Source organism: Podarcis melisellensis (assembly GCF_964234715.1).
Source record: "Podarcis melisellensis genome assembly, chromosome: 2".
In the NCBI taxonomy this organism is placed as follows: domain Eukaryota; kingdom Metazoa; phylum Chordata; class Lepidosauria; order Squamata; family Lacertidae; genus Podarcis; species Podarcis melisellensis.
The window spans coordinates 122905166-122931354 of record NC_138529.1 but is presented as its reverse complement, the minus strand read 5'-3'; the positions used below and the strand labels follow the sequence as shown (position 1 = coordinate 122931354).

At 43.6% G+C, this 26189-nt stretch overlaps 2 protein-coding genes across 5 annotated transcripts in view; both read right to left on the bottom strand.

The window, feature by feature from the left end:
• Positions 1–22788, bottom strand: part of LOC309365057 (uncharacterized protein) — a gene marked incomplete at its 5' end in the record, with an annotated part of 27746 nt that extends 4958 nt beyond the window's left edge. The window contains one exon of the mRNA XM_081903186.1: positions 22748–22788. Within this exon, the coding sequence (XP_081759312.1) occupies positions 22748–22788 (41 nt within the window). The remainder of the gene's footprint in view (positions 1–22747) is intronic.
• LOC309364759 (uncharacterized protein) lies at positions 19583–26189 on the bottom strand. Of its 4 annotated transcripts, XM_081902634.1 has the most exons (3): positions 25930–26012; positions 24672–24825; positions 19583–22361 (listed from the first exon to the last, which is right to left on the bottom strand). In XM_081902634.1, exon 3 carries the CDS (start codon positions 22282–22284, stop codon positions 20710–20712), a length of 1575 nt encoding a protein of 524 aa, XP_081758760.1. In that variant the 5' UTR covers positions 22285–22361; positions 24672–24825; positions 25930–26012; the 3' UTR covers positions 19583–20709. The 4 variants fall into 4 exon arrangements, with proteins under 4 accessions (XP_081758760.1, XP_081758761.1, XP_081758759.1 ...); XM_081902635.1 differs by lacking the exon at positions 24672–24825 and having other exon boundaries at positions 25930–26189; XM_081902633.1 differs by lacking the exon at positions 25930–26012 and having other exon boundaries at positions 24672–25344.

Sequence of the window (26189 nt, the reverse complement as noted above, 5' to 3'; positions counted from 1 at the left end):
CACATCATGTCCAGGGGCACAGCCTGCACCACAAAAATCATGAGTTGCACTACAAAAATCGCAAAAATGCACTGTTAATGTCACCACTGCAATATTATTATTAGAGCCGATAGGAGAATATATGACTACCATATTTTTCGCTCTATAGGACACACTTTTTACCCTCAAAAACTTAAGGGGAAATGTGTGTGCGTCCTATGGAGCGAATGCAGGCTCCTTGGCTTCAGCGATAGCAACACGAAGCCTCTGAAGCGCAAAGGGAGCGCTCCCTCCCCGCTCCAGAGGCTACGCGTTGCTTTCACTGAAGCCTGGAGAGCGAGAGGGGTCGCTGCGCACCGACCCCTTTCACTCTCCAGGCTTCAGGGATAGCCGCCTGAAGCCTTTGGAGCGCAGCGCAAGGATTTCAGAAGGAGAGGTCAAAGTTAGAAACAGAATTGTTAGAACCCAATACTAAGAATCTGTCAAGAATGTATAACTTGCTGTTGAAATGGAATACACAGGATGAAACGGTGAAATCAGCTATGATTAAATGGGCACAAGATATCGGTCATGACATTATGTTTGCGGACTGGGAACAGTTATGGACCACTGGTGTTAAATTTACGGCATGTAATGCCTTAAAAGAAAACATAATGAAAATGATCTACAGGTGGTACATGACCCCAGTCAAGCTTGCAAAAATTTATCATTTGCCCAATAATAAATGCTGGAAATGTAATGAGACTGAAGGTACCTTCTACCATCTCTGGTGGACCTGCCCGAGGATTAAAGCCTTTTGGGAAATGATCTATAATGAAATTAAGAAAGTCCTTAAGTGGACCTTTCCTAAGAAACCGGAGGCTTTTCTCCTGGGCATGGTTGGCCAATTGGTGTTGAAGAAGGATAGGACGTTTTTTATGTATGCCACCACAGCAGCAAGAATCCTTTTGGCAAAGTATTGGAAGACGCAAGACCTACCTACTCTGGAAGAATGGCAGACAAAGGTGATTGACTTCATGGGACTGGCAGAGATGACCGGCAGAATCCGTGACCAGGGGAAAGAGACAGTGGAAGAGGATTGGAAGAAATTTAAAATATATCTTAAAAACTGTTGTAAAGTTGAGGAGTGTTAAGATGTCAAGGAATAAGAAATAGAGAATTACAGCTGTAACTAATAAGTTAAAGAAAATTTAATGAAAGGGAATCAAGAAGTTAATTGACTGGAGGAGTTGCTAAAGAAATGTAAAACAAGGATGCAGCGAAAGGGAGGTATGGGGAAGTCAGGGGAAAGAAGGGCATGAAAATAAGAGTATGAAATTATACATGTTTTAAGTGTTTGTATGTTTTTGTTTTGTGCTTTGTTTGTTTTTTATTATGTGTTTGGAAAATGAATAAAAAATTATTTAAAAAAAATAGATTTTGAAACTGCGAACTGTCATATTCCACAGGTTGGTATAATACAGCAAAATCCAAACATATAGTGTTCATCATCATGGCAGGGATGGTCCTTTTCCATAGAATTCTTATTTATGGAGTTGGTTTTTATATCCTGCTTTTCTCTACTTGAAGGAGTCTCAAAGTGACTAAAAATCTCCTTTCCCTTCCACCCCCACAGCAGACACCTTGTGTGGTAGGTGGGCCTGAGAGAGTTCAGAGAGAAGTCTGACTGGCCCAAGGTCACCCAGCAGCCTGCATGCGGAGGAGCGGGGAAGCGAACCCAGCTCACCAGATTACGAGTCCACCCCTCTTAACCACTACACCACAGAAACGTATCTCTTAAAACTCTGGAGCAAGCTGTTCAGTTCAGCCTCATAGTGATACTGATTTGTGGAGGGAAGGTTGGTGATGAGCAAGATCCTTTCCCATTTCCCAACACAGAGACCATAGAGCAGTTTCTTTTGGGGGCTGAACCTGCAGAGTGTTTCTGTTCAGAATTTCTGTGGCAGAAATTGGCTAAGTGCCTTTATAAACATTCAGCTTCTCAAATCGAACCCCATCATGAAACTTTCAGGTGTAGCTGTTGGAGGTGGAGGGCAGAGAAGGTGCTAGTCCTTACCTCCCTCCTCCCAGCCCCATGATCCGTTGCCCAATGGGCTGAATTTCAGGGCTTTTGCATGTAAAGGGCAAGCTTGTTCTTTACTTGTTTAGATCTTTAAACTTGGGAACAGATATTTGGCTCCATGACCAAAATGACCAAAAGGGTCAGCTTCTAGAGGACTGGAAAGATCATGATTGTACTTCCCCTACCCTCAGCCCTAACCCCGTTGAGTATTTTTTGTTATGGGACTGAGTGTTTGGGGCTGATGCTGTAGCATTCTTGTCTGGGGGCTTGATGGAAAAACAGAAAAATGTCCCTCGCCTAACTCTCCAATGCCCTTCAACAAGAATGCTGTAGGAAATACTGCTAATCCCAAAGGGAGGCAAGAATTTGCTTCAGCTCCACAACAGCAGCAAGAATACTTATCACAAAGTATTGGAAAACACAAGATCTACCCACCCAGGAAGAATGGCAGATGCAGGTGATGGACGACATGGGACTGGCTGAGATGACTGGCAGAATCCGAGACCAAGGAGAAGAGTTGGTGGAAGAAGATTGGAAAAAAATTAAAGTTTATCTTTAAAGCAAAAACGAATTTGTGAAAGAAGAGAATGTAAAATCACAGTATATTAAGATAAATTATTAAGATAAAAACAAAGCTGGAAAGGATTTGTTGAAATATCTAACTGAATTAGAATACCAAAATGGGAGGTGTGAGGAGATCAAGGAAGTAAGCGAATTAAAGCAAGTGATGTAAAGGTTTGACTTGTTTCTCTTTATTTATTTTTGTTGTTCTTGGATTATATTTGTTTTCTTATGTATTGTTCTTTCTTTTTCTTTTTTGATTCTGTTTTGACTTATATTTTTTCTTTTCTTCTGTAACCTTAAAAAAAATTCTAATAAAAACTTACTAAAAAAAGAAAAGAAAAGAAAATAATTTGCTTCAGCTCACCTTGTTAATGGCAGAGCAAAAGCTATGCATGAGTCATTCTCAATCTACTTTCAGGACTGATTTTAGAACCCTCTTATATCAGGCCACATGGTCACTGGAGGTGGCCCCATCATGCAAACATGACTATCCACACAGGGACCATCTATTTTTATTTTTTTCTGATACTGGATTTTAAGTTACAGTTACATCTTTTAAAACAGCTGTCAGTATACACTGTATTCCACTTGCCTTCCAAAGGAATACGTGGCTCTCCCCACATAGCGGGTTAGGTTGAGACTGCTGATCCAAAGTGATCAGTAATTTTTACGGTAATTACAATCCTGCTTTCCCTTGTACCAGCTTACCTTGACTTCAGTAAGGCCTTTGAAAAGGTCCCCCGTGATATTATTGCAAAAAAACTAGTAAAATGTGGGCTAGACAAAGCTACTGTTAGGTGGATTTGTAATTGCTTGACGGGCTGAACCCAAAGAGTGCTCATCAGTGGCTCACCTTCATCCTGGAAAAAAAAGACTATTGGGGTTCCACAAGGTTCTGTCCTGGGCCTGGTGCTATTCAATATTTTTATAAATGATTTGGATGATGGAATAGAGGGCGTGCTAGTCAAATTTGCAAATGACTGCAAACTGTGAGGGGTTGCTAATACACCAGAGGACAGGGTCAGAATTCAAAATGACCTGAATAGCCTAGAGAGCTGGGCCAAAACCAACAATATGGAGTTCCATAGGGAGAAATGTAAGGTACTACACCTGGATAGAAAAAATGAAATGCACAGGTGGGGGACACTTGGCTTGACAACAGTACCTGTGAAAGGGATCTGGGAGTCTTAGTCGACCACAAGCTGAATATGAGTCAACAGTGTGATGTGGCAGCTAAGAACACCAATGCAATTCTGGGCTGCATCAATAGGAGTATAGTGTCTAGATCAAGTGAAGGAATGCCACCACACTATTCTGGTTGGTCAGACCACACCTGAAATACTGTGTCCAGTTCTGGGCACCACAGTTGAAGAAGGATATTGTCAAGCTGGAGCATGTCCAGAGGAGGGTGACCAAAATGTAAAAGGTCTGGAATCCAAGCCCTATGAGGAGAGATTTAGGGAGCTGGATTTTTTTAATCTAGAGAAGAGAAGATTAAGGAGTGACATGATAGCTATGTTTAAATATTTGAAGGGATGTCATGTTGAAGAGGGAGCAAGCTTGTTTTCTGCTGTTCTAGAGACTAGGATGCAGAATAATTGATTCGAACTATGGGAAAAGAGATTCCACCTGAGCACGGTAATCCAGTCAGGGAAAAAGGGAGGCATACTATGTTTAGGGCACCGTTTCCAGCCCCTTCCCCTTTTCGGGGTGAGCATAGTGGATCCTAAAAAGGGCTGCTCAGTCATGGACACAGCTGCTGAGCTGCTCAACTGCCTCATTCACTGAGTCAGAACGACTGAATCTGTACCCACTGCCCATGTGTCGGTTCATGACTAGGGGCTTCACATTCCTGCCCCCGTAGCCATTTAGTGATCGCCTTGGGGGGAGGGTTTTGGGGGGGGGTTGGGTTGGGTTTTTGGAAGATGCCTGTGCGTGAATTTGTTTTATGTGTGTAGATCAGTGCACGCTGACCAACGCACAGTCTTCGCAGTAGGGCTCTGTTCTGATGGCATGAGTAGTCACGACAAACCGATAGATTCCTATCTGCTGCAACCTTCATCCGCCTTCACAGCCGTTGTAACACACTGCTTGTTATCACCCGCCTGTTCTGCCGTTGAGGACTTATTGGATCATTCTTTGTCTAGCTCCTTCCCTGTTATGTACTAAGCTTGGATCCTAGAACAATAGGCAAGCAGGATCTTAGAATGCAAGAACTGATTGGCTTGCAGGAAAAGACCAACCAGGCTCCAGGAGGGAAGCAGAATTAGCCAGTCAGACGGGACTCATTTTGTAAATAATGTATATAAAAGCCTGAGGTTTGGGGGGAAATTCAGTCACTGTTTTACAAGCTGCAATAAAGAGCATGAAATCACTACAGGACTCTGAGCATATTTAATTTACTTTGACCTTACCGCCTTGGGTGACCCTGCTGGGAGTACGAGATTCCCAACGGCTTCACTCACAAGGGTCATAGGAATGTGCAAGCCCATTCACCAGGACAAGTGAGGGAACTGAGATAGATTGCACTGAGCCCTGGTCTCATTAGACAAAGTGTTCCACCAAAAAGGCTCTGGCTCTGGTTGAGGACAGCTGGATATGTTTTGGGCCAGGGACCTCCAGTAGGTTGCTGTTAGATGAGCGTCACACTCATGGGGGTTGTATTGGAAGATAATTCCCACAGATAAGAAAGGTCACAGACTGTTTAGGGCTTTAAAGATTAGCACCAAAACATTGAACCTGATTCGATACTCCACCTGGAGCCAATCCAGCTGATGACCAACCAACTGAATGTTCCACAAAGTCCAAGTAAGAACTCATGCATCTGCATTTTAGACCATATGGAGTTTCTGGAGCAGTCTCAAGGGTAGCCCTGCATATATCTCTCTCTCTCTCTCTCTCTCTCTCTCTCTCTCTCTCTCTCTCTCTCTCTCTCTCACTCTCTATCACATTTATACCCTGCACTCTCCGGCTCAGGTGTACAGCAAGTTAAAGTAGTCTAGTCTGCAGGTGACTACTGCATGGATCACCATGGCTAGGTTGGAAAGGGACAGGTACAGTACCGATTGCCTAACCTGACATAGATTCAAAAATTCCAGCTTGGCTACATTTGTGACCAATGCCTCCATAGAAACAGAAGCATCCAGGATCAAAAAAGGGACTCCTGATGGCAGCTACAGGTGACTATTGCGCCCCATGAAGAGCTGGGAGCTGGCAAACCGAACTGAAATCATTCTGGCCCAGCCATTGGGCGCCCATCTTTAATGGATAGAAATTAAGCCGACTCCATTTCCTCCATCCCAGCACACCCACCTAAAAATTGGCCAATATATCCAGGGTAGCATCTGGCCAGGGCCATGAAGCAGTAGATCCATGATGTTTGTGGTCAGATCTGTGGTTATGTACATGATATTTGAATAAAGGGTGAATTTGGGGTTCCCCAATGCAAAAAGTGTGATGATCCATATGAGGATCTGTGTCTCAAAACCACGTTTTTGGTCCATGGTGTTGCCAGGAAGCCGTGGATCTGAGTTTTTTGTGGCGCAGGCTGTGCCCCTGGACATGATGTGTGATTTGACAGTGAGTTTGGGTTGGCCCAATACAAAAAGCGTGGGGATCCATGAGGATCCGTGCTTCAAAACCACGTTTTTGGGCCACGGTATGGCCAGGAAGCTGTGGAACTGTGATTTTTGTGGTGCAGGCTGTGCCCCTGGACATGATGTGTGATTTGACGGTGCGTTTGGGTTGGCCCAATGCAAAAAACATGAGGATCCATGAGGATCGGCGCTTCAAAACCATGTTTTTGGGCCATGGTATGACCAGGGAGCCGTGGATCCTAGTTTTTTGTGGTGCGGGCTGTGACCCTGGCCATGATGTGTGATTTGATGGTGTGTTTGGGTTGGCCCAATGGAAAATGCGTGAGTATCCATGAGGATCCATGCTTCGAAACCACATTTTTGGGCCACGGTATGGCCAGGAACCCATGGATCCAAGTTTTTTTGCGGTGCAAGCTGTGCCCCATGGCATGATGTGTGATTTGACGGTGAGTTTGGGTTGGCCCAATGCAAAAAGCGCAAGGATCCATGAGGATCCGTGCTTCAAAACCACGTTTTTTGGTCATGGAGTGGCCAGGAAGCCGTGGATCCGTGATTTTTTTGGTGCAGGCTGTGCCCCTGGACATGATGTGTGATTTAATGGTGAGTTTGCGATGATCTAGTGCAAAAAGCGTGAGGATCCATGAGGATCCGTGTTTCAAAACCACGTTTTTGGGCCACGGTATTGCCAGGAACCCATGGATCCGAGTTTTTTGTGGTGCAGGTTGTGTCCCTGGCTATGACGTGTGATCTGACGGTGAGTTTGGGTTGGCCCAATGCGAAAAGCCTGATGATCCGTGCTTCAAAACCACGTTTTTGGTACATGGAGTGGCCAGATAACCGTGGATCCGTGATTTTTGTGGTGCAGGCTGTGCCCCTGGCCATGATGTTTGAACTGATGGTGACTTTGGGTTGGTCTTGTGCACAAGTCATGAGGGTCCATGAGGATCCGTGTTTTTTAACCATGTTTTTGCGCCCCTGCGGCTCCACAAAATAGTGGATGCATGATTTTTTTGATGCTCTCTACAGAATAAGACATAGTCTACAGTATCATGGTGGTTTTATTTAATTTGAATGAAAAAATCATATGAATTCACGAGGATCCGTCTAGATCCGCCTTTTACCTTTCCCCCCATTATATGTATGTATAGATCCGCTGATTTTATGTGAGCTGCTCGCAGGACAGCTTTGGTTCAAAGGCAAGATTGAAATGCAAAGGTTTTCCCCATTCGTAGCAAAGAGCTCTTCCGCCGCCCCTCCTCTCCATGGGCTGGCCATCTCCAGATCCTGGGCTCTGCCCCTTCCTCTCCCCCTTTGAAGACAGAGCCAGAGCATCACCCCCTCTCATGGGAGTCTCTTCCCCTGCCAAACAGCTCTTGCTGGCAAAGGTTTAGTCAGAATCGCCTTTCTTGCAACTTGAGGCCATGGGTTCGAGTCCTACCCTACAGCCTAGAATAGAGTTATCTTTCTTTGTTGCTGCATCACCCTGTGGACTCAGGTTAAGCTAGTGGTCCACCGAGACCCCTGGATCCTTCTCACATGTACTGCTAGTCAGCCAGGTGTCCCCTATTCTCTATTTGTGCAGGTGGGTCTCCCTGCCTAAGTGCAAGGCCTGACATTTGTCCCTGTTGAAGCTCATTCTGTTACTCATTCTGTTCTGCAAGGACGTCCCCCAGCGGAGCTGCTATTCCTGTTACAGGAAATCTCAGGGGAGTGTAAATAATTAAGGAGGATTTGAGAATAATTATCCTTGCAAGCCCCCCCCCCCCGGGTTGAAGGGGTGAGCTCTCACTCACAGATCTTCCCATACCTGTCACTTGTGGGTGAAGGGGAGCCCTTGTTGGAAAACGCTCTGGGCTACCTGCAGCCCCCCTTCCAGATCTCCGAGTGTCCTCCAATGAGCATAGCTCTGGAAAAGGCATCCCCTTCTTCTCCAGCGACATAAACCATCTTGATTTATGCACACTAGCCTTCTGCGTTAACACAGCAAAAGAAAGAGGCATCGTAGTTCTAAACTACTATTTAACATTTACATACATATGCATAATGGCATCCATTCTCATCAGCTCCAACAACAAAACAGAACGACATAAAAGTGAAAGTAGTTTCAGTCTCACACCGGAAGAGAGATAAGACAGTCGTGGTGTAGTGGTTAAGAGCGGTAGATTCGTAATCTGGTGAACCGGGTTCGCGTCTCCGCTCCTCCACATGGAGCTGCTGGGTGACCTTGGGCCAGTCACACTTCTTTGAAGTCTCTCAGCCCCACTCACCTCACAGAGTGTTTGTTGTGGGGGAGGAAGGGAAAGGAGAATGTTAGCCGCTTTGAGACTCCTGAAGGGGAGTGAAAGGCGGGATATCAAATCCAAACTCTTCTTCTTCTTTCTCACGCTCCACTCAGACAGGTGTGTGAAATATATCAAACATAAAATCAGCATTGGGGAGCATGAAATCCTAACAGCCTTTGTTCTTTCTCTATACATGCACTACATTGTTTTATGATGTGGCAATCCTTCACTCAAGAAAGAAAAATAATTCCTAATGGAATATAATTATTAATGGATGGAAATTAGTAATGGAAAGCTGGAAGTCAGCCCTTGTTGTGGTTTAGTCGTTTAGTCGTGTCCGCCTCTTCGTGACCCCCTGGACCAGAGCACGCCAGGCACTCATGTCTTCCACTGCCTCCTGCAGTTTAGTTAAACTCATGCTGGTAGCTCCGAGAACATTGTCCAATTATGGTGCTGGAGTTTCCTCCAGCACCATAATTCAAAAGCATCAATTCTTCAGCAATCAGCCTTCTTTACGGAAGAATGGAAGCAGGAGAAGGAACAACAACAGCCTCTCCCCAAGACCTCAGCATGGGAAGTCATCCAAAAATGCTTAATTTGGAATAGAATAATTGGCTTTTTTAATTGTATTATGAATTGGTATTGTATTAATGTTGCTTATATTGTATTATTATTAATAAAAAAACTAATAAAAACTATCATAAAATATAAACAATATATGAGGTTTGGGATATTAGCAGTACGTATAAGATGCTTCTACTCTTTTTGTTTCTTTTATTATTATGAATAAAAAATACATTGGGTATACAATATTCAATAATATGCATATTCAATAATATTCAATAATAACATATTCAGCTCAACCATATGTACAATTCTATATACCTTAATGCTCCTCCCTCCACAAGGTTTATTTAACTTTTAACATTTTAATTGCCCCAAATTGTTCAAACCTACCCAAATAATTCAGTATCTTCTCAAACCAATCCTCCTCTTTCTCACTGACCTTAAGCCCTTTCAGTCTATGTATAAGATGAATGAATGAATAGACTTTATTTGCGTAGCCGACAGGCCATAGCATCAAAATGTATAAGATGCTTTTCGTCTTTTTGTGTCTTTGTTGTTCCATCAATGGGAGTTATGATGCTGTTCCTATAATACTAATCCCACCAACCCTGCTCCCAAACTACCACCACAACTCCTAACACCAACATTTCCAACTCTCTCCACCAAGGCCCCCAAATCAGCTGCCTCTCAGCCCATCATCACTCACCCCAGCACCCCAGATTCTCCCCCTCCCTATCTAACATTATATTATATCTGCTATTATACTTGTGAGACATGACCTTCATTTCTTTAAAGACCTGTCTATACAACTTTATATACAAATACCAGAACTTCACATGCACTCCATGCATTTAAGACTGATTTCCCATTATCTGAGTTCATTGATGGGAAGGAAAGTGATCTCAGAGAGAAATATGTCAAACACTCCATACATCTAAATGTTTTCTTCTCCCCTTTGAGAATCTGTAGAGGTTTCTTAAGCATCCCATTCTAACTGATGCAGCGCTCTGGGACTTCCAGGGTGTCGCATCGGAGTTCAGTCGCCTGCCATGCACCCTCCACAGCAGATCAGGTCCTGTGGTAAACTGGTCCCCAACCATTTGCCCCTCCCTCTTTGTGGCATTTGTGGATTTAAAAAGTGCCTTTGATTTGGTCGATCGCAACAAACTATGGACTAAACTAGAACACCTTGGTATTGACCCATATTTACTTACACTGATTCAAAGTTTACATTCTAATAACCAAATATATGTTAAAGTATCAAAAGATGGTAGACTTGCAGGTCCTATTCTGAATAATCGATGAGTTAGGCAAGGCTGTATCTTGGCCCCTACCCTATTTAATCTTTTTTTATCTGACCTACCATTATTCCTTCAAAACGCAACCACTTATTTAAACAATTGCCCACTCTCTTTACTACTTTATGCAGATAATGCTGTAATTATTTCACTCTCTGTTTTGGGTTTAAAAAAATTATTTAAGAGTTTCTCAAACTATTGCTCTCTTAATAATCTCAAAATTAATTATGAGAAGACAAAGATTATGCAATTCAGAAAGAGAGGGAACCCAAAAGGCTGTATAATTAATGGACATCTAATACAGGAAGTTAAGCACTTCAATTATCTGGGAATCACATTCAAAAATAATATGAATTGGAATACACATATATGTGCTGCTATAGCTAAGGCCAAAGTGACAGCCCATCATATAAAATCCTATTTTTTTCTCCAGTAGGAAACAGATTCACCCCAGCTGTATTGCAAGTGATTGATATGAAACTTTGTACCCAACTTCTATACAGCACACCAGTGTGGATTTCAGGCGACCTCAAGAGGCTGGATAAATTTCACGCTTCCCTTTTGAGGTCATTATTAGGACTTGCAAACTCAGTAAAATATGAAACAATATGTTGTGAGCTGGGAATATTGCCTTTATCAGTAAGAGCATGGCTGAGGACCTTGAAATATTGGATCTTCCTCCATTATAGAGCCCTATCCCCTAATTCTCTACTTTACGATCTTTTAAGTGATAATGCAATCTACAATCTATCATTGATATGTAGGAGAAAACTGGATTCTATAGGGCTCACTCTGCCTTTGAAATCTCTGATCCCAAAGATACATGGGAAATTATTAGGAAGACTCTCACAGAAAAAAGTGCTGTTGCCATGCTTGAGGTTGCAAAGCACAGCACCTGCTCTCCTATCCACTTAAATCTCCCTTTGTGTACAGATTTCCAAAAGGGATACATGACAAATCTGAAGAAACATGAATCGTGTAGGATGTTTATGTTGGCCAGATTTAACATGTTTCGCTCGGTGGTAGTGAGAGGAAGATATTTGGCTATCCCAGAATCTGAGCGTCTCTGCAAATGCAGTAAAAAGGAACTAAATACTAACATATATTCTTCTCCTGTGATTTTGGCAGTTATGCCAGAATACAATTATATGAGGCCCTAAAATTCAATAAACAGATTTTTACTCAACCAACTGTTCAGGACATGCTGGCGGACAGCGATGATCAAATTACTTTAATAGCGGCCGAATTTTTAAGAGCTGTCCATGAAGAAAGAATGGGCCATGATAACGAGACTTAGTGGTTTTTAATGGTAGTGAGGCAAGGAAGAAGGGCTACCCCTATGCTATTCATATAATCAGTTATCAGAAATCAATATATTCATATATGCTCACACATAATCAAGGCTTACAGTATTTTATAATCCATTTTGAATCAAAGGGAAGCTGTGCCTTAGCTAACTGCACACTGCTTGAAACAGCAAGATTTAGAGCCGACCTTTCCCCTACAATATCTGTGTACCCTGGACATGGGGAAGACGTGAATCAGAGATTCTGGTACAAAATCCCCTTCAGATACAGGCTAAATTAGTCCACAAGAACAGGAAGAGCAAAACCACAAAATCTCCAAAACCCCTGTCCTGTCATAACTAGGGGAGAGGTTAGACAGAGCGTCACTGCAAGCATCGGAAAGCAGAACTTGAACTCGGTGTTTGACCAGGTGCTGGAAGCATGGCAAGAAGCTTGCTGATTGGCTATTATTTGCTGACAATATCGTGACTGTCTCATGGTTGTCTCATGATCTATGATTTGCTGTGATCTACTCAGGTATAAAGACCTCTGGATTTCTGTCAATTGGGGTCCCAGTTCCTTTTGGAAGAGATTCCAAACTGGGTCCTTATTGCCTGGCAATAAACTTCACCTTCATTTTCTCCATTTGCCGAGTCTGCCTGATCCTTATTTTGCACCCAGTGAGTACCTGATCACGTTCACTTGCTTCAGTAGGTAATGTTGCTGTGTTGTATTATTATTTTATATTATATTGTATTATGTTATTCATGTACATGGATTAATTTCTAGGAGTTAAGAATAGGACTAGGATAAATTGTGTTTGCTGTACCCGTATTTTATACAGTTTGTATATGTTGTTTGTTTGTTAATGTGTGGTGTGCTATGCCTAATAAAGGATTTTGAACTGAATTGACAGAAATATAATTATTATGGGTGAATTTAATGGAGTAGTATCACTGGACTATGACAGAACACTGAGGGAAAGTATCTCAGAAGAAGGCAAAATACCAAATACTTTTTTGATATGGTTACAACAATGGATCTACTAGATCAGGGGTCAGCAGACTTTTTCAGCAGGGGGCCAGTCCACTGTCCCTCAGACCTTGTTGGGGGCCGGACTATATTTTGGGGGGAAATGAGCGATTTTGGCCCGCCCACAAAGAGGCCTGAAGATGTTTGGCTTTACCTGTCCCAGTTGTTGTCCCAGTAGCCCCAGTTGGGCTTCTCCAGCCAGGTGCCAGGGCAGGTTGGAGGCTGTGTTGGCCGGTGAAGACAGAAGCAGAAGCCCCGGCGGAGCCACGGACGGAGGCAGGGGAACGGGGGCATTGCCAGAGCATTTACCCACCAACTGCTGCTGCTTCCCAACCCGCAAGCGGTAGCTGCGGCCGCTGCAACAAACCGCCTGAATGCCATGGGAGGAATGAAGGAGGGAGGGGGTGATGAAGAAAGCGTGTGAGGAAGCGGCACAGAAAAGGGGCACAGAAAAGGAAGGAAGGAAGGGCGGACTGAGGGAGAGGGAGGAGGAGCGGGAGGAAAACTCAGCAGCAGCCGGCATCCAGCGTCACACCCCCTTCCCAGCGCCACCCTTCTGAGGCAGGCAGGCGGGTGAGCTGACCCCCCCCCCCGTTGATGGCACCAGTTGTGGGACAAGATTGCTCGTCCCTGAGGAGAAAAGCGCCGCCGGGTGAGGGAGAGGGAAAGAACGTGCGTGCTGGCAATCCATGCGGTGATTCCCGGACCGTCCGCAGGCCGGATCTAGAAGGCAATTGCGCCTGATCCGGCCCACAGGCCTTAGTTTGCCAACCCAGATGCTTGGAGATTCAGACCCCCATTAGAACAAGAGTAAACATGTTCTTCTGATTCAAAGGATTCTGCGGGAAAAAGAAACCTGATCTAGATATTGATGGAACTGCCTACAGGATTAAAAACTGTAGAGATCCAGCCAAGAACTATATCAAAACTCAAAATGGATGATTATGAGGGGTGAAAAGAATTAATTGTATAGACTTCCGGTCGGCGCCAGCGTTAATGGTGGTCCTAGCTTCGAGCTCCGAAGCAGGACTGCTCCGTGAGTTCGGGTCTGACCCGCTACGGCGAGCGGGGGACCCCTAAAATCACAGGCGCTGAAGCCTGTGAACAAGGAGATTCGGTGGGCACCTTTGCGCCCCCCGGTATCGCGAAAGAGCCTTTTTAAAGGCTCCGGAGCGGCAGCGGGTGTGAGCGCGGTGCTGAGGATCGTAACCCAGCCCACGGAGCGAAGCCGCGTCGCCATTGATGGAGAGCGCCGATTCCTTCCTGAAACTACCGATTGAAAATAATACCCGTGAGTAAGATTGACAAACAAAGGGAACGGGACTTTAAAACTTAAGAATTTAGAAGATTTGGCTGAAAACGGGTCAGGCAAAATTAAGGAAGTCAGCCTCCCGGAGCTACATGTTTGACTGAGCAACGAAAAAAAAGTAAGCTGCATTTAAAGGGATCGTATCTATCTTTTGCAACTTAGTTAACCTGACATCGAAAGAGGACCTCCCCCCTGGAGAGTGGGAGAGGGGGGGAAGAAAAATTGACTTAATTTTGCTTGGTGGAAGAGAGAAGTTTTGGAAACGGAGGTTTTCCGCTGTCAACACCTCTGGTCAGGCTGCTGGGACAGTGAGCGCCTGGGAATGAACTGTCAAACTAGATGTGATATAAAGCAAGATTTATCTGAAACAAAATAACGGGACTTTAGTGGACAGAAACTGTAATATTTAAAATTGCAACAAGGTAGGGACTTTGCTTGGACTTTCACTTTTGGAACTTGGTATGGCTACTTCCTTCCCTGTTTCTTTGTTCCTGTAATGGATATAATGTACTCCCTCTAGAGGTCTAAAAGAGAGACTGTTGTTGTATTGTGGCAAAAACAGTGGGATTTTCCACTTGCAGCTGTTCCTGTGGGAACGACCTTGAGATATGAGCGGTCCACTGGATGAAATATCAACAAGATCCAAAGCAAAGCAGGCTCAGGCTCAAAAGAAAAGAGGCTCCTTGACAGGAGCATCAGCAACACAGGAAAGAGCAACAACGATATCAATGGATTCCATGACACAGGCTCTACTCAGGATAAATGAATCTCTAGAATCACTCACCAAGCAATCTACAGAGAACTCCAAGAAACTAACAGAATTGACAACAAGACTGGACTTGAACACGACGATAATATCGACTAATACTGACTCTATAAATCGTTTAATTCAGGAAAGCTCAGAGACAAGGAAAATAGCTGAGAGCGCCAGGACCACGGCCGAGGAAACTAGAGGGAAATTTGTTCCTATTGCAAAGAAGGTATATGAACATGATGAAGCCTTGGCCCTTATGGAGCTGGAGAGGAAAGGCAAGAACCTAAAATTGAGACTGGTACCTGAGGAGGAGGAGGACAAGCTTGGGGAATTTCTCACAGACAAGTTCCAAGAATTTTGGAGTGATGAGCTATTGGAAGAGGAAGATGAGTTCGCAATAACTACAGCCTTCCGGATTGGCAGAAAGCAAGGCAAGAAACCAAGGGATTGTTTAATTACCTTGAGATCTAAGGAAGAAAGAGACAGAATATTGAACCTACATTTCCAGAAGGCACTGGTTATTAAAAATTCCCAAATACAGATTTTTAAAGATATTCCCAGATACTTTTTGGAGGTGAGAACACAATTTAAAGACTTAGTTGATTTACTGAAACAAAATAAAATTCCATTCAGGTGGGAATTCCCACAAGGGTTATCTTTCAACTTCAAAGGGAAGAAAACCAAAATAAAAACAACTCAAGACAAAGAACACTTTTTGGAGAGAAACCTCGAGGACTTTCAGAAAGGAACCGTGAGAGAGAGGGAAACACTGGACATTGCAAACCTATCGTTTGGACTGAACCCAGCACCGACTGACGAGGAACAAGAACTTGGAGCAGTTGGTGGGAAAAATACTCAATAACAAAAATGTCCCTGCAACTTCTGAGTTGGAACTGTAATGGTCTGAACCATCCCCGAAAAAGAGATCAAGTTTTTCATATATTGAAGAAAGAACAATTAGACATAATCTGTTTGCAAGAAACTCACATTGCCAGGATATACAGGAAACTTTTGATAAACAAGAGATTAGGACAGGAATTTGTTTCCTCAGATAAAGTTAAGAAAAGAGGGGTGGTGATCTATGCTAAGGAAAAATGGGAACCAAAAATGATCTTTAAAGATGAGGAAGGAAGATACCTGGCAGTAGAAATCCAAATTCAAGGAGAAAAGATCTTAATCGTTGGAGTTTATGCACCTAATGAGGGGAAGGCAGACTTTTTCAAGAAGTTGCATGAGACTTTAATGGACTTTATGGACTTTAAAATTATTATGATGGGAGATTTCAACGGAGTTGTCTCCACAAATATGGACAAGGCACAAAGACAAGTAATATCCAAGGACGGGAGACTACCAAAGACCTTTTTTGAACTGACTGACACCATGGACTTGATCGACATCTGGAGAACTAGGAATCCTCTGGAAAGAGAGGGAACCTTTTTCTCGGAAGCAAAGATGACCTGGACTAGAATTGATCAAATTTGGATTTCTAGCAATCTGGCACCAAGAGTGAAAAAAACAGAAATCTGCACAAAAACTTGCTCCGACCACAATGCAGTAAGGATGGAAATGAAATTAACAACGGCTGGAACCTTCAGATGGAGAATGAATGACACCCTATTCAGAGATGAGGAAATTCACCAAAAGGCCCAGAAAATATTGAAGGATTATTTTGAAATAAATCTGAGAACGGAGGTGGAAAAAAGAATAGTATGGGACGCAAGTAAGGCCGTGATGCGCGGATTCCTAATTCAGCAAAATTCTATAAAGAGGAAGAAACAAAATGAGAGGAAGGAAAAGACTCTGAACCAGATAAAAGAAGGAGAAAAGAAATTGAGATCCAAACCGAAGTCTCATGAGATCTTAAGGCAAATAAAATACCATCAGACGCAATATATGGAACTGATGAATCAAGAAATAGAATGGAAGATAAAGCAAATGAGACAAAAGACATTTGAATCGGCAGATAAATGTGGGAAACTGTTGTCATGGCAACTGAAAAAGAGGCAAAAGCTAAATACTGTTACATCCCTGGAAATAGATGGGAAAATTATTAACAAACCAAATGAAATAAGCAATTGTTTTCAAAGCTTTTTCAAAAAGCTGTATGCACAAGGGCCTACAAATGAACAAGAAATAGAGGAATTTGTTAAAAAACATGGATTATCAAAGATTTCAGAAAAAAATAAAAGGATTTTGAATGAAAAAATTACAGAACAAGAAATAGAGGGTGCCATTCAGAATATGAAACTGGGGAAATCACCAGGACCAGACGGTTTGACTGCGAAATATTACAAAGATCTTAAAGAATGGCTAATACAGCCATTGAAGGAAGTATGCAACCAGATATTAGAGGGGGAAAAGGCGCCTGAATCGTGGAGAGAAGCATTCATCTCACTTATACCGAAGACAGAAACTGAGAAACATCAAGTTAAGAACTACCGCCCTATATCACTTTTGAATGTGGATTACAAAATTTTTGCAGACGTTCTGGCGAAAAGGTTTAAAAGAGTTCTGGTGGAGGAGATTCATAAGAACCAAACAGGCTTTCTCCCAGGGAGACACATGTCAGATAATGTGAGGAACATTATAGACATTTTGGAGATGCTGGAGGTGGACATTAACAGAAAGGCAGTCTTAATATTTGTGGACGCGGAGAAGGCCTTCGACAACATTTCTTGGAAATTTATGAAGAAGAATCTCCATGGGATGGGGGTAGGCCAAGGGTTTGAAAACGGTATAGGTGCAATATATTCTGAACAAAGAGCTAAACTAATTGTGAACAATGTGGTAATGGATGAAATACCAATAGAGAAAGGCGCACGACAGGGATGTCCTATATCCCCGTTACTTTTTATATCTGTTCTGGAGGTTTTATTAAATATGATTAGAAAGGACCAGCTGGTAAAAGGAATTCAGGTCGGATCTAAACAATATAAGTTAAGGGCATTTGCAGATGATTTAGTGTTAACTTTACAACAGCCAGAAGCTAGTGCCAAAAGAGTTTTGGAATTAATGGAGATATTTGGCCAGGTCGCAGGATTTAAACTAAATAAACAGAAAACAAAGGTGCTGGAAAAAAATCTAACAAAAGAGGAGAAAGATAGGTTTCAAAGTGAAACTGGGTTGGAAATAGCAAAAAAGGTTAAGTACCTGGGGGTAAATCTAACATCTAAAAACGTGAATCTATTTAAAGATAACTATGAAAAAAGTTGGACAGAAGTTAAAAAGGATCTAGATATATGGTCGAGGCTGAAACTTTCCTTGTTAGGCCGAATTGCTGTTATTAAGATGAATGTTTTGCCAAGAATGTTGTTTCTATTTCAGACGTTGCAGATTCTAGACAAAATGGACTGCTTCAAGAAGTGGCAGAAAGATATATCTAAATTTGTCTGGCAGGGCAAAAAACCCAGAATAAAATTTAAGATTTTAACTGATGCAAAAGATAGAGGGGGCTTCGCCCTGCCGGACTTAAGACTTTACTATGAATCAGCAGCATTTTGCTGGTTGAAGCAATGGCTACTTCTTGAAGACACAGACATCCTTGATCTGGAAGGATACGATAATAGCTTTGGTTGGCATGCATATCTGTGGTATGACAAGGTAAAGGTCTATAAAAGTTTTAAAAACCATATTGTCAGGAAAGCACTGTACAATGTTTGGAATAGATATAAGGACCTACTGGAAAGTAAAACCCCTAGGTGGTTGTCACCAATGGAAGCGAAAGCAGTGAAAAAAATTAACATGGACTCTAATTGGCCTAAGTATTGTGAAATTTTAGAATATGATGGTGAAAAACTGAGGCTACAAAGTTTTGAGAAGCTAAAGCATAAAGTTCGAGATTGGTTACACTACCGTCAGATAAATGAGATGTTTAAGCAGGACAGGAAACTTGGTTTTCAGAAGGAGAGGTCAAAGTTAGAAACAGAATTGTTAGAACCCAATACCAAGAATCTATCTAAAATGTATAATTTGCTGCTGAAATGGAATACACAGGACGAAACGGTGAAATCAGCTATGATTAAATGGGCACAGGACATTGGTCATGATATTATGTTTGACTGGGAACAGTTATGGACCACCGGTGTTAAATTTACGGCATGTAATGCCCTGAAAGAGAATATAATGAAAATGATCTATAGGTGGTACATGACCCCAGTCAAACTTGCAAAGATCTACCATTTGCCCAATAACAAATGCTGGAAATGTAATGAGGCTGAAGGTACTTTTTATCATCTTTGGTGGACCTGCCCAAAGATTAAGGCCTACTGGGAAATGATCTATAATGAAATTAAGAAAGTCCTTAAGTGGACATTTGTAAAGAAACCGGAGGCTTTTCTCTTGGGCATGGTCGGCCAATTGGTACCAAAGAAGGATAAGACATTTTTTATGTACGCAACCACAGCAGCAAGAATCCTGTTGGCAAAGTATTGGAAGATGCAATAATTACCTACTCTGGAAGAATGGCAGTCGAAGGTGACGGAATATATGGGATTGGCAGAGATGACCGGCAGAATCCGTGACCAGAGGAAAGAGACAGTGGAAGAGGACTGGAGGAAATTCAAAACATATCTTAAAAATTATTGTAAAATTGTGGACTGATAAGATGTCAAGGGGTAGGAAACAAAGAATTACAGCTGTAAATCTTAAACTTTAAGTAAACTTAAAAGGGACTTGATTAAAAATGGACTGATGAGTTGCTCGAAAAAATGGTAAAATAAGGATGTAGCGAAGGGAAGGTGTGGGGAAGTCAAATTATTGTTGTATGTTTTTCTTGTTTGTCTTTTGTTTTGTATTGTATTGTCTTCGATATGGGTAAAAACCAATAAAAATATTATAAAAAAAAGAAAGAAAAGAATTCATTGTATAGATGGAGACTAAATAAGGGTTTATTTGAAAAACACTGAATTACAACATATTCCAATTACGTTAAAGTATCAAAAGATGTTAAAAACATTTGGAAATATGGGGCAGGATGAAGCTATCACTTTGACGAAGGATTTCAACCATAAAGAGAAATGTTTTACCTAAGATACTGTTTTTATTCTAAATGATACCAATAATAAATAATACAAGCTTCTTTAACAAATGGCAAAGAGATATTTAATGATTACTCTGGCAGGGGGGAAACACCAAGAATAAAGTATAAAGTTTTGATAGATACTAAAAATAGAAGTGGCTTCGCACTGCTAGATTTTCTACTACGAGGCAGCCTCTTTGTGTTGGTTAAAAGAATGGATATCGTTGGACGACACACTATTGCTGGATTCTCAGTGGAATCTCGGTTGTAGAACGCTTCGGAAGTTGAACGTTTGGGGCTTTCAAACGCCAAGAACCCAGAAGTGAATGCTTCCATTTTTGAACACAATTTGTAAATAAAATTATATACAGTGGTGCCTCAGGTTAAGTACTTAATTTGTTGCGGAGGTCCGTTCTTAACCTGAAACAGTTCTTAACCTGAAGCACCACTTTAGCTAATGGGGCCTCCTGCGGCTGCTCCGCCACCGGAGCACCGTTTCTGTTCTCATGCTGAAGCAAAGTTCTTAACCTGAAGCACTATTTCTGGGTTAGCAGAGTCTGTAACCTGAAGCGTATGTAACCCGAGGTACCACAGTATTAATAAAATTATCTAAATATAAAGCAATTCAAACACTTCCCACACCCCTTCCATTCAAACCATTTAAGATTTTTCAGTTTGTGGATTGTAGGGTTTCAACTCTTAAAGCTTTTCCTCCGTGCAAGTCCATTGGTGGTTTCTAAGAACATCAGGACTGAAGCTCTATGTACGCTCCATATACGTAAGTGGTTTTCCCTTTTTGAGTTCGCTGGTGTTTGCTAAGGTTTCCACTTCTATTGACGCTCTTTCCACACTCCATACATTTATTTGTTTGTCCCCGAGTGAGTCCGTTGATGTCGTCTTAAGTTTCCTGTGTGTGAAATTAGGGTTCCACTCTGAAAGAAACTCTTTCAACTCTCCATACATTTAAATGATTTTTCCTGTGTGAGTCCGTTGATGTCTTCTAACATTTCCAGCATTGGTGAAGCCCTTTCCACACTCCTTACATTTAAATGGTTTTTCCCCTGTGTGAGTCCGTTGATGGATTCTAAGTGCTGTACCATCAATAAAGCTCTTTCCACATTCCATACATTCAAATGGTTTTTCCCCTGTGTGAGTCCGTTGATGGATTCTAAGTGTTCCACTACAAGTGAAGCTTTTTCCACATATCATACATTCAAATGGTTTTTCCCCTGTGTGAGTTTGATGATGGTTACTAAGTGCTGTACCATCACTAAAGCTCTTTCCACATTCCATGCATTTAAATGGTTTCTCCCCTGTGTGAGTCCATTTATGTTTTCTAAGTGTTCCACTGCGATTGAAGCTCTTTCCGCACTCGGTGCATTTAAATGGTTTCTCCCCAGTGTGAGTTCGATAATGGCTTCTCAGGTCTCTACTCTCAATAAAACTCTTTCCACATTCCATGCATTTTAATGGTTTTTCCCTTGAGTGAGTCCATTGATGTCTTCTTACTGCTACATTAGAAGTGAAGCTCTTTCCACATTCCATACATTCAAATGGTTTCTCCCCTGTGTGAGTCCGTTGATGGATTCTAAGTGCTGTACCATCAATAAGGCTCTTTCCACATTCCATACATTCAAATGGTTTTTCCCCTGTGTGAGTCCGTTGATGGAGTCTAAGTGTTCCTCTACAAGTGAAGCTTTTTCCACAATCCATACATTCAAATGGTTTTTCCCCTGTGTGAGTTTGATGATGGATACTAAGTGCTGTACCATCAATAAAGCTCTGTCCACACTCCATGCATTTAAATGGTTTCTCTCCTGTGTGAGTCCGTTGATGTTTTCTTAGTGATTCACTGTGACTGAATCTCTTTCCACAATCCATACATTTATATGGTTTTTCCCCTGTGTGAGTTCGATGATGGATTTGAAGTGTTCTACTAACAGTGAAGCTCTTATCACACAGCATACATTCAAATGGTTTCTCCCCTGTGTGAGTCCGTTGATGTCTTCTAAATGTTCCACTATCAGTGAAGCTCTTTCCACACTCCAAACATTTAAATGGTTTCTCCCCTGTGTGAATCCGTTGATGGATTCTAAGGTATCTACTCTGACTGAAGCTCTTTACACATTCCATGCATTTGAATGGTTTCTCACCCGTGTGTGTCTGTTGATGTTTTCTAAATGATCCACTATCAGTGAAGCTCTTTCCACACTCCATACATTTATAAGGTTTTTCCCCTGTGTGGGTTCGTTGATGGTTTCTAAGGTGTCCAATCTGTCTGAAGCTCTTTCCACACTCCTTACATTTATATGGTTTCTCCCCCGTGTGAGTGTGTTTATGTATACGAAGGTTTGAACTCCAACCAAAGCTTTTTCCACACTCCATGCATTTAAATGGTTTCTCTCCAGTGTGAGTCCGTTGATGTTTTCCAAGTGTTCCACTGTCAGTGAAGCTCTTCCCACACTCCATACTTTCAAATTGTTTCTCCTCTCTCTTTTCACATTCCATGAATTTATATGGTTTCTTCGTTATTCCCATTGGACATGGCCCTCCAGAATTTTGACTGCCTTCTCCATTGTCTTCTTTCAACAGGGAGGAGCGGGGGGAAAGGAAACCTAGGAAGAGAACAAAGGAATATTACACACATCAATTAGCACCTGCTCTTATTTTGACGTCTCGTACATTCTTTCCTGTCCTCCATATGTTCCAAATTTTTAGGAAAGACAGATGAAATAATGTTAAATAATGGTCAAGCATCATCAGCCTTTCCTAACCCTTAATCAAGCATTAATGAAGCAGCATTATCTCAGAATACAGTGGGGTTTACGTTTTATAAAAAGTGGTTTCTCACAGGAAAGGGAGCTGCTCTATGTTCCATGAACCTGGCCAATATTAATCAGGATCCTAAATTCATCATGAAGTTCTTCATCCTCTGCACTGTAATCCTCCACCCCTTGGGCCACATTCTGTCCCCTTCGACCTCTAGATCTTTATTAATCACCTGCACAGTCCCTTTGGCCTCAGGAGGTGCATAGTGACCATTTTGGGAGACCCATATATAAGTCTAGTGACAGGGCTTGGTGCTTGTGGTCGGTTGAAGGAGTGCTCAGTTGGAGAATGTTCTTGGGGTTGGACCTCCATCTCTCAGTCTTGCATTATGGAATGCAGAGAGCTGGAGATGCAGAAGGAAAGCAGCTGGAGCCTGACCGCTGGGAAGGCCAGATTGAGACACCCACCCCAATTATGATTTATAATAATTATATGCCGCCAGGTCTCGCACCTGCCTCCTGACACTGGCTTATCTTTAGTGGAGATTCCGTGTCCAGGCCTCTCTCACTGTTCTTCCTCCTTTGCCGTGGGTGGCCTAGGGCTTCTGGATATTCTAGCTCTGCTCCAACTGGGAATTATTTATTAAATTTGTATATTGTTTTTCATCTGAAGATCACAAGATAAAAATATGTGTGACACTGAAAAAGGTGAGTATTAAAGGTGAATAACACTAATTGTGGGAAAGAATAGAAAGAAGATGAAACCCGTGGTGTGTTCTCCTGAATGTAATATAATAATAATAATAATAATAATAATAATAATAATAATAACAACAACAACGTGTAAAGAAGAAACCTATCTTCAAATCAGTTTCATATTCCCTGGCTGTATTTCTCAGCCACGATTGTGACTCAGTCTTAGCCACACTTTTTTCTAGAATATCAACTAGATCTCTTTGTAATAGGAGCCAAGCATCCCTGGGATTTCATCCAGACATTCCTTTAGTGTGGGCGGCAGCAGCGGAGGAAGGAAGGAAGCAACTTTGGGGACAAAGCATTTCCTTCAGAAGGTCTTCCCCAGCGACCAGCAGGGTTGATAAACTGCTCAGTGGGGACACCTTGGCTTTATAGTGTTAGGGTCTGGATCACAATCCCTCAGAAATGTCTCAAGAACCCTTAAGATCGAATTTCACCAACTCCCAAGTAACACTGAGCCCTAGAGGAACCGTCTATACTGAATTGAGGCACCTCTGGCCCTCCAGATGTGGTTGGACTCAAAGTACCACCTGCCCAAGCAAGGATGGCCCATGGCCAGGGAGGATGGGGGTCTTACCTGGTGGGACAAACTTTCCCCTTCTTCCCCCTCCCCTGAAAACGCTGAATACAGTGGTGCCCCGCAAGACAAACGCCTCGCAAGATGGAAAACCCGCTAGACGAAAGGTTTTCCGTTTTGGAGGCGCTTCGCAAAACAAATTTCCCTATGGGCTTGCTTCGCAAGACGAAATGTTTTGCGAGTTCCTGCGGGTTTTCCCCCCTTCCCCCCCCTTTCCCCAAGCCGCTAATTCGCTAAGCTGTCAATGGGCTTGCTTCGCAAGACGAAAAAACTGCTATACGAAGAGCCTCACGGAACGGATTAATTTCGTCTTGCGAGGCACCACTGTATCTGTATTTCATTTCCTCCTTCCTCCGTGATCTCCAACATCTTCCTGATGAAGTCCAACCAACTGTACACATTCCCAAATCATCCTGCACCACTGACTTCCCAAGGTGGCTGCATTGTGTCTGGGACACTGGCAATGGGACAGCACCTTCCACTGGATGAGAGGATAGAGGGTTAAATCAGGGCTGGCCAAATGGGACTCAGCTCTGTCCCCTCCTTGCCCCTCCCTGCATCTCCTGCCTGAGGGGGCTGCCTCAGTTTCCCTCATGGTGGAGCAGTCCCTGAGAACAGCCTTTTCTCTTTCCCCAAAATACAGGAAACACGACAAAGAAGGCCTTGGAGCGTCACCGTGGAACATAACAACAACAACAACAACAACTGGTTGTAAGTCACTTTGGGCTGCCCTGGGCAAGAGAAAGCAACTAATAGATTAAATAAATAAATAAATAAATAAATAAATAAATAAAACAATAACTGAAACTGCAGTACAGTGGTACCTCGGGTTAAGTACTCAATTCGTTCCGGTGGTTAAGAAAGTGTTCTTAACATAATGGGGCCTCCTGCTGCTGCCGCGCCGCTGGACCACAATTTCTGTTCTCATCCTGGGTTAGCGGAGTCTGTAACCTGAAGCGTATGTAACCCGAGGTACCACTGTACTAATAATAATAATGCAGGCTCTTGAGGGGGGAACACGGGAACCCACCCTTTTCCATAACAATATTCCCCATCCCTTAAACCCACAGATTTAAGAGATCTGATATAGTGGGAATAATGGAAACCAGGTGAGAAGGAGTTGGGCCCAGGTGTCTCTGGGGGGGGGGGGAGCCCTTTAGATGCTTCTGCACAGAAACACAGGCATGTGGGGGAGACTGGAGTTGCCCAGAGAGAAGCCTCAAAGGGGGGGGGGAATAATAAAGGGGCCTTCCTCCCTTTCCTCTTTCCCCCCATGGTTGGACTCGCTCTAACAGCCCCCATCGCCCCCTGCAGCTCCTGATCTGGGACCTGAGGCAGGGCAAGGACTGAGCTTCAGGGGAGGAGAGGGTGGCTGGATCGGGGCTCCTGCTCAGGGATCTCTCCCTGGAGTCCTGGCAGATTCCTGGGCAGGAGGGAGAAGTCAAGGCAGGCGGCCCCCCAGGCCCTCTCTCTTTCTCCAAGATGGCTTCGATCCCTCCCCAGGGATGCTTCCCTTTTTTCCTCCACCCCCCCCCAGGGTCCCCTTTCCCCAGAGGCCCCCCTGGCCGGCTCAGCCTTTCTGCCAAATCCCTCCCCATCCCAGGAGGGAGACGGGGGGGGGTCCTCCATCCAGGCCTCTCTCGCCCCCATTAACCCTTCCATGGACTCCCCAGTCTCCACCCAAAGGGGACACACCAAGCCTTGCCTGCCGGAACTGGGGCCTGGGTTCAAGTCCCAGCCCTGGGGGGGGGCCCTCCCTTGTCCTTCCCGGGGGTGGGGGCGGCTGAGCATCTCCTCTCCCCCCTCCCTTGCTCGCTCTGCTATTCCCCTTTCCTTCCCCGCAAGAAAAAGGGCTGGGGGTCTCCAAGGAGGCGCCCCCTCGGGGGGAGGGGCTCCTTTCTCCTAAACGAGCCCCTCCCCCGCTCGCCGGATCCCCAGAAGGGAGGGGGGAGGAACCCCCCACTTTCCTTTCTCCCCCCGCCCCAAATCCTGCCCCCCTTCCCAGCTGCCCTGTTTGCAGATTCAGGGGAAGGAAAAGCGCCTCCTTCTCCCCCCCCCCCAAGATATAGATATATTTCGCACCTCTTCTCCCTCCTCCTCCTCCTCCGCAGAGCTGCTCGTCTTCCGGGAAGGTGGATCAGGCCCCTCCCCTCCTCCTTGCCCCCCCTCCCTGCCTCTCTAGGAAGTGGAGCTCACTGACCGGGGGGGGCAGGAATGAGTGGCCCCTCCCTCCCCGAAGACACAAATTCTCCTCCTTCCAAACCAGCTCCGTTTTCCTGTTTCTCTCCTGAGAAAGTCCCGGGTTCGATCCCCGGAGGCGGCAGGGAAGGAGACCCCCCCCC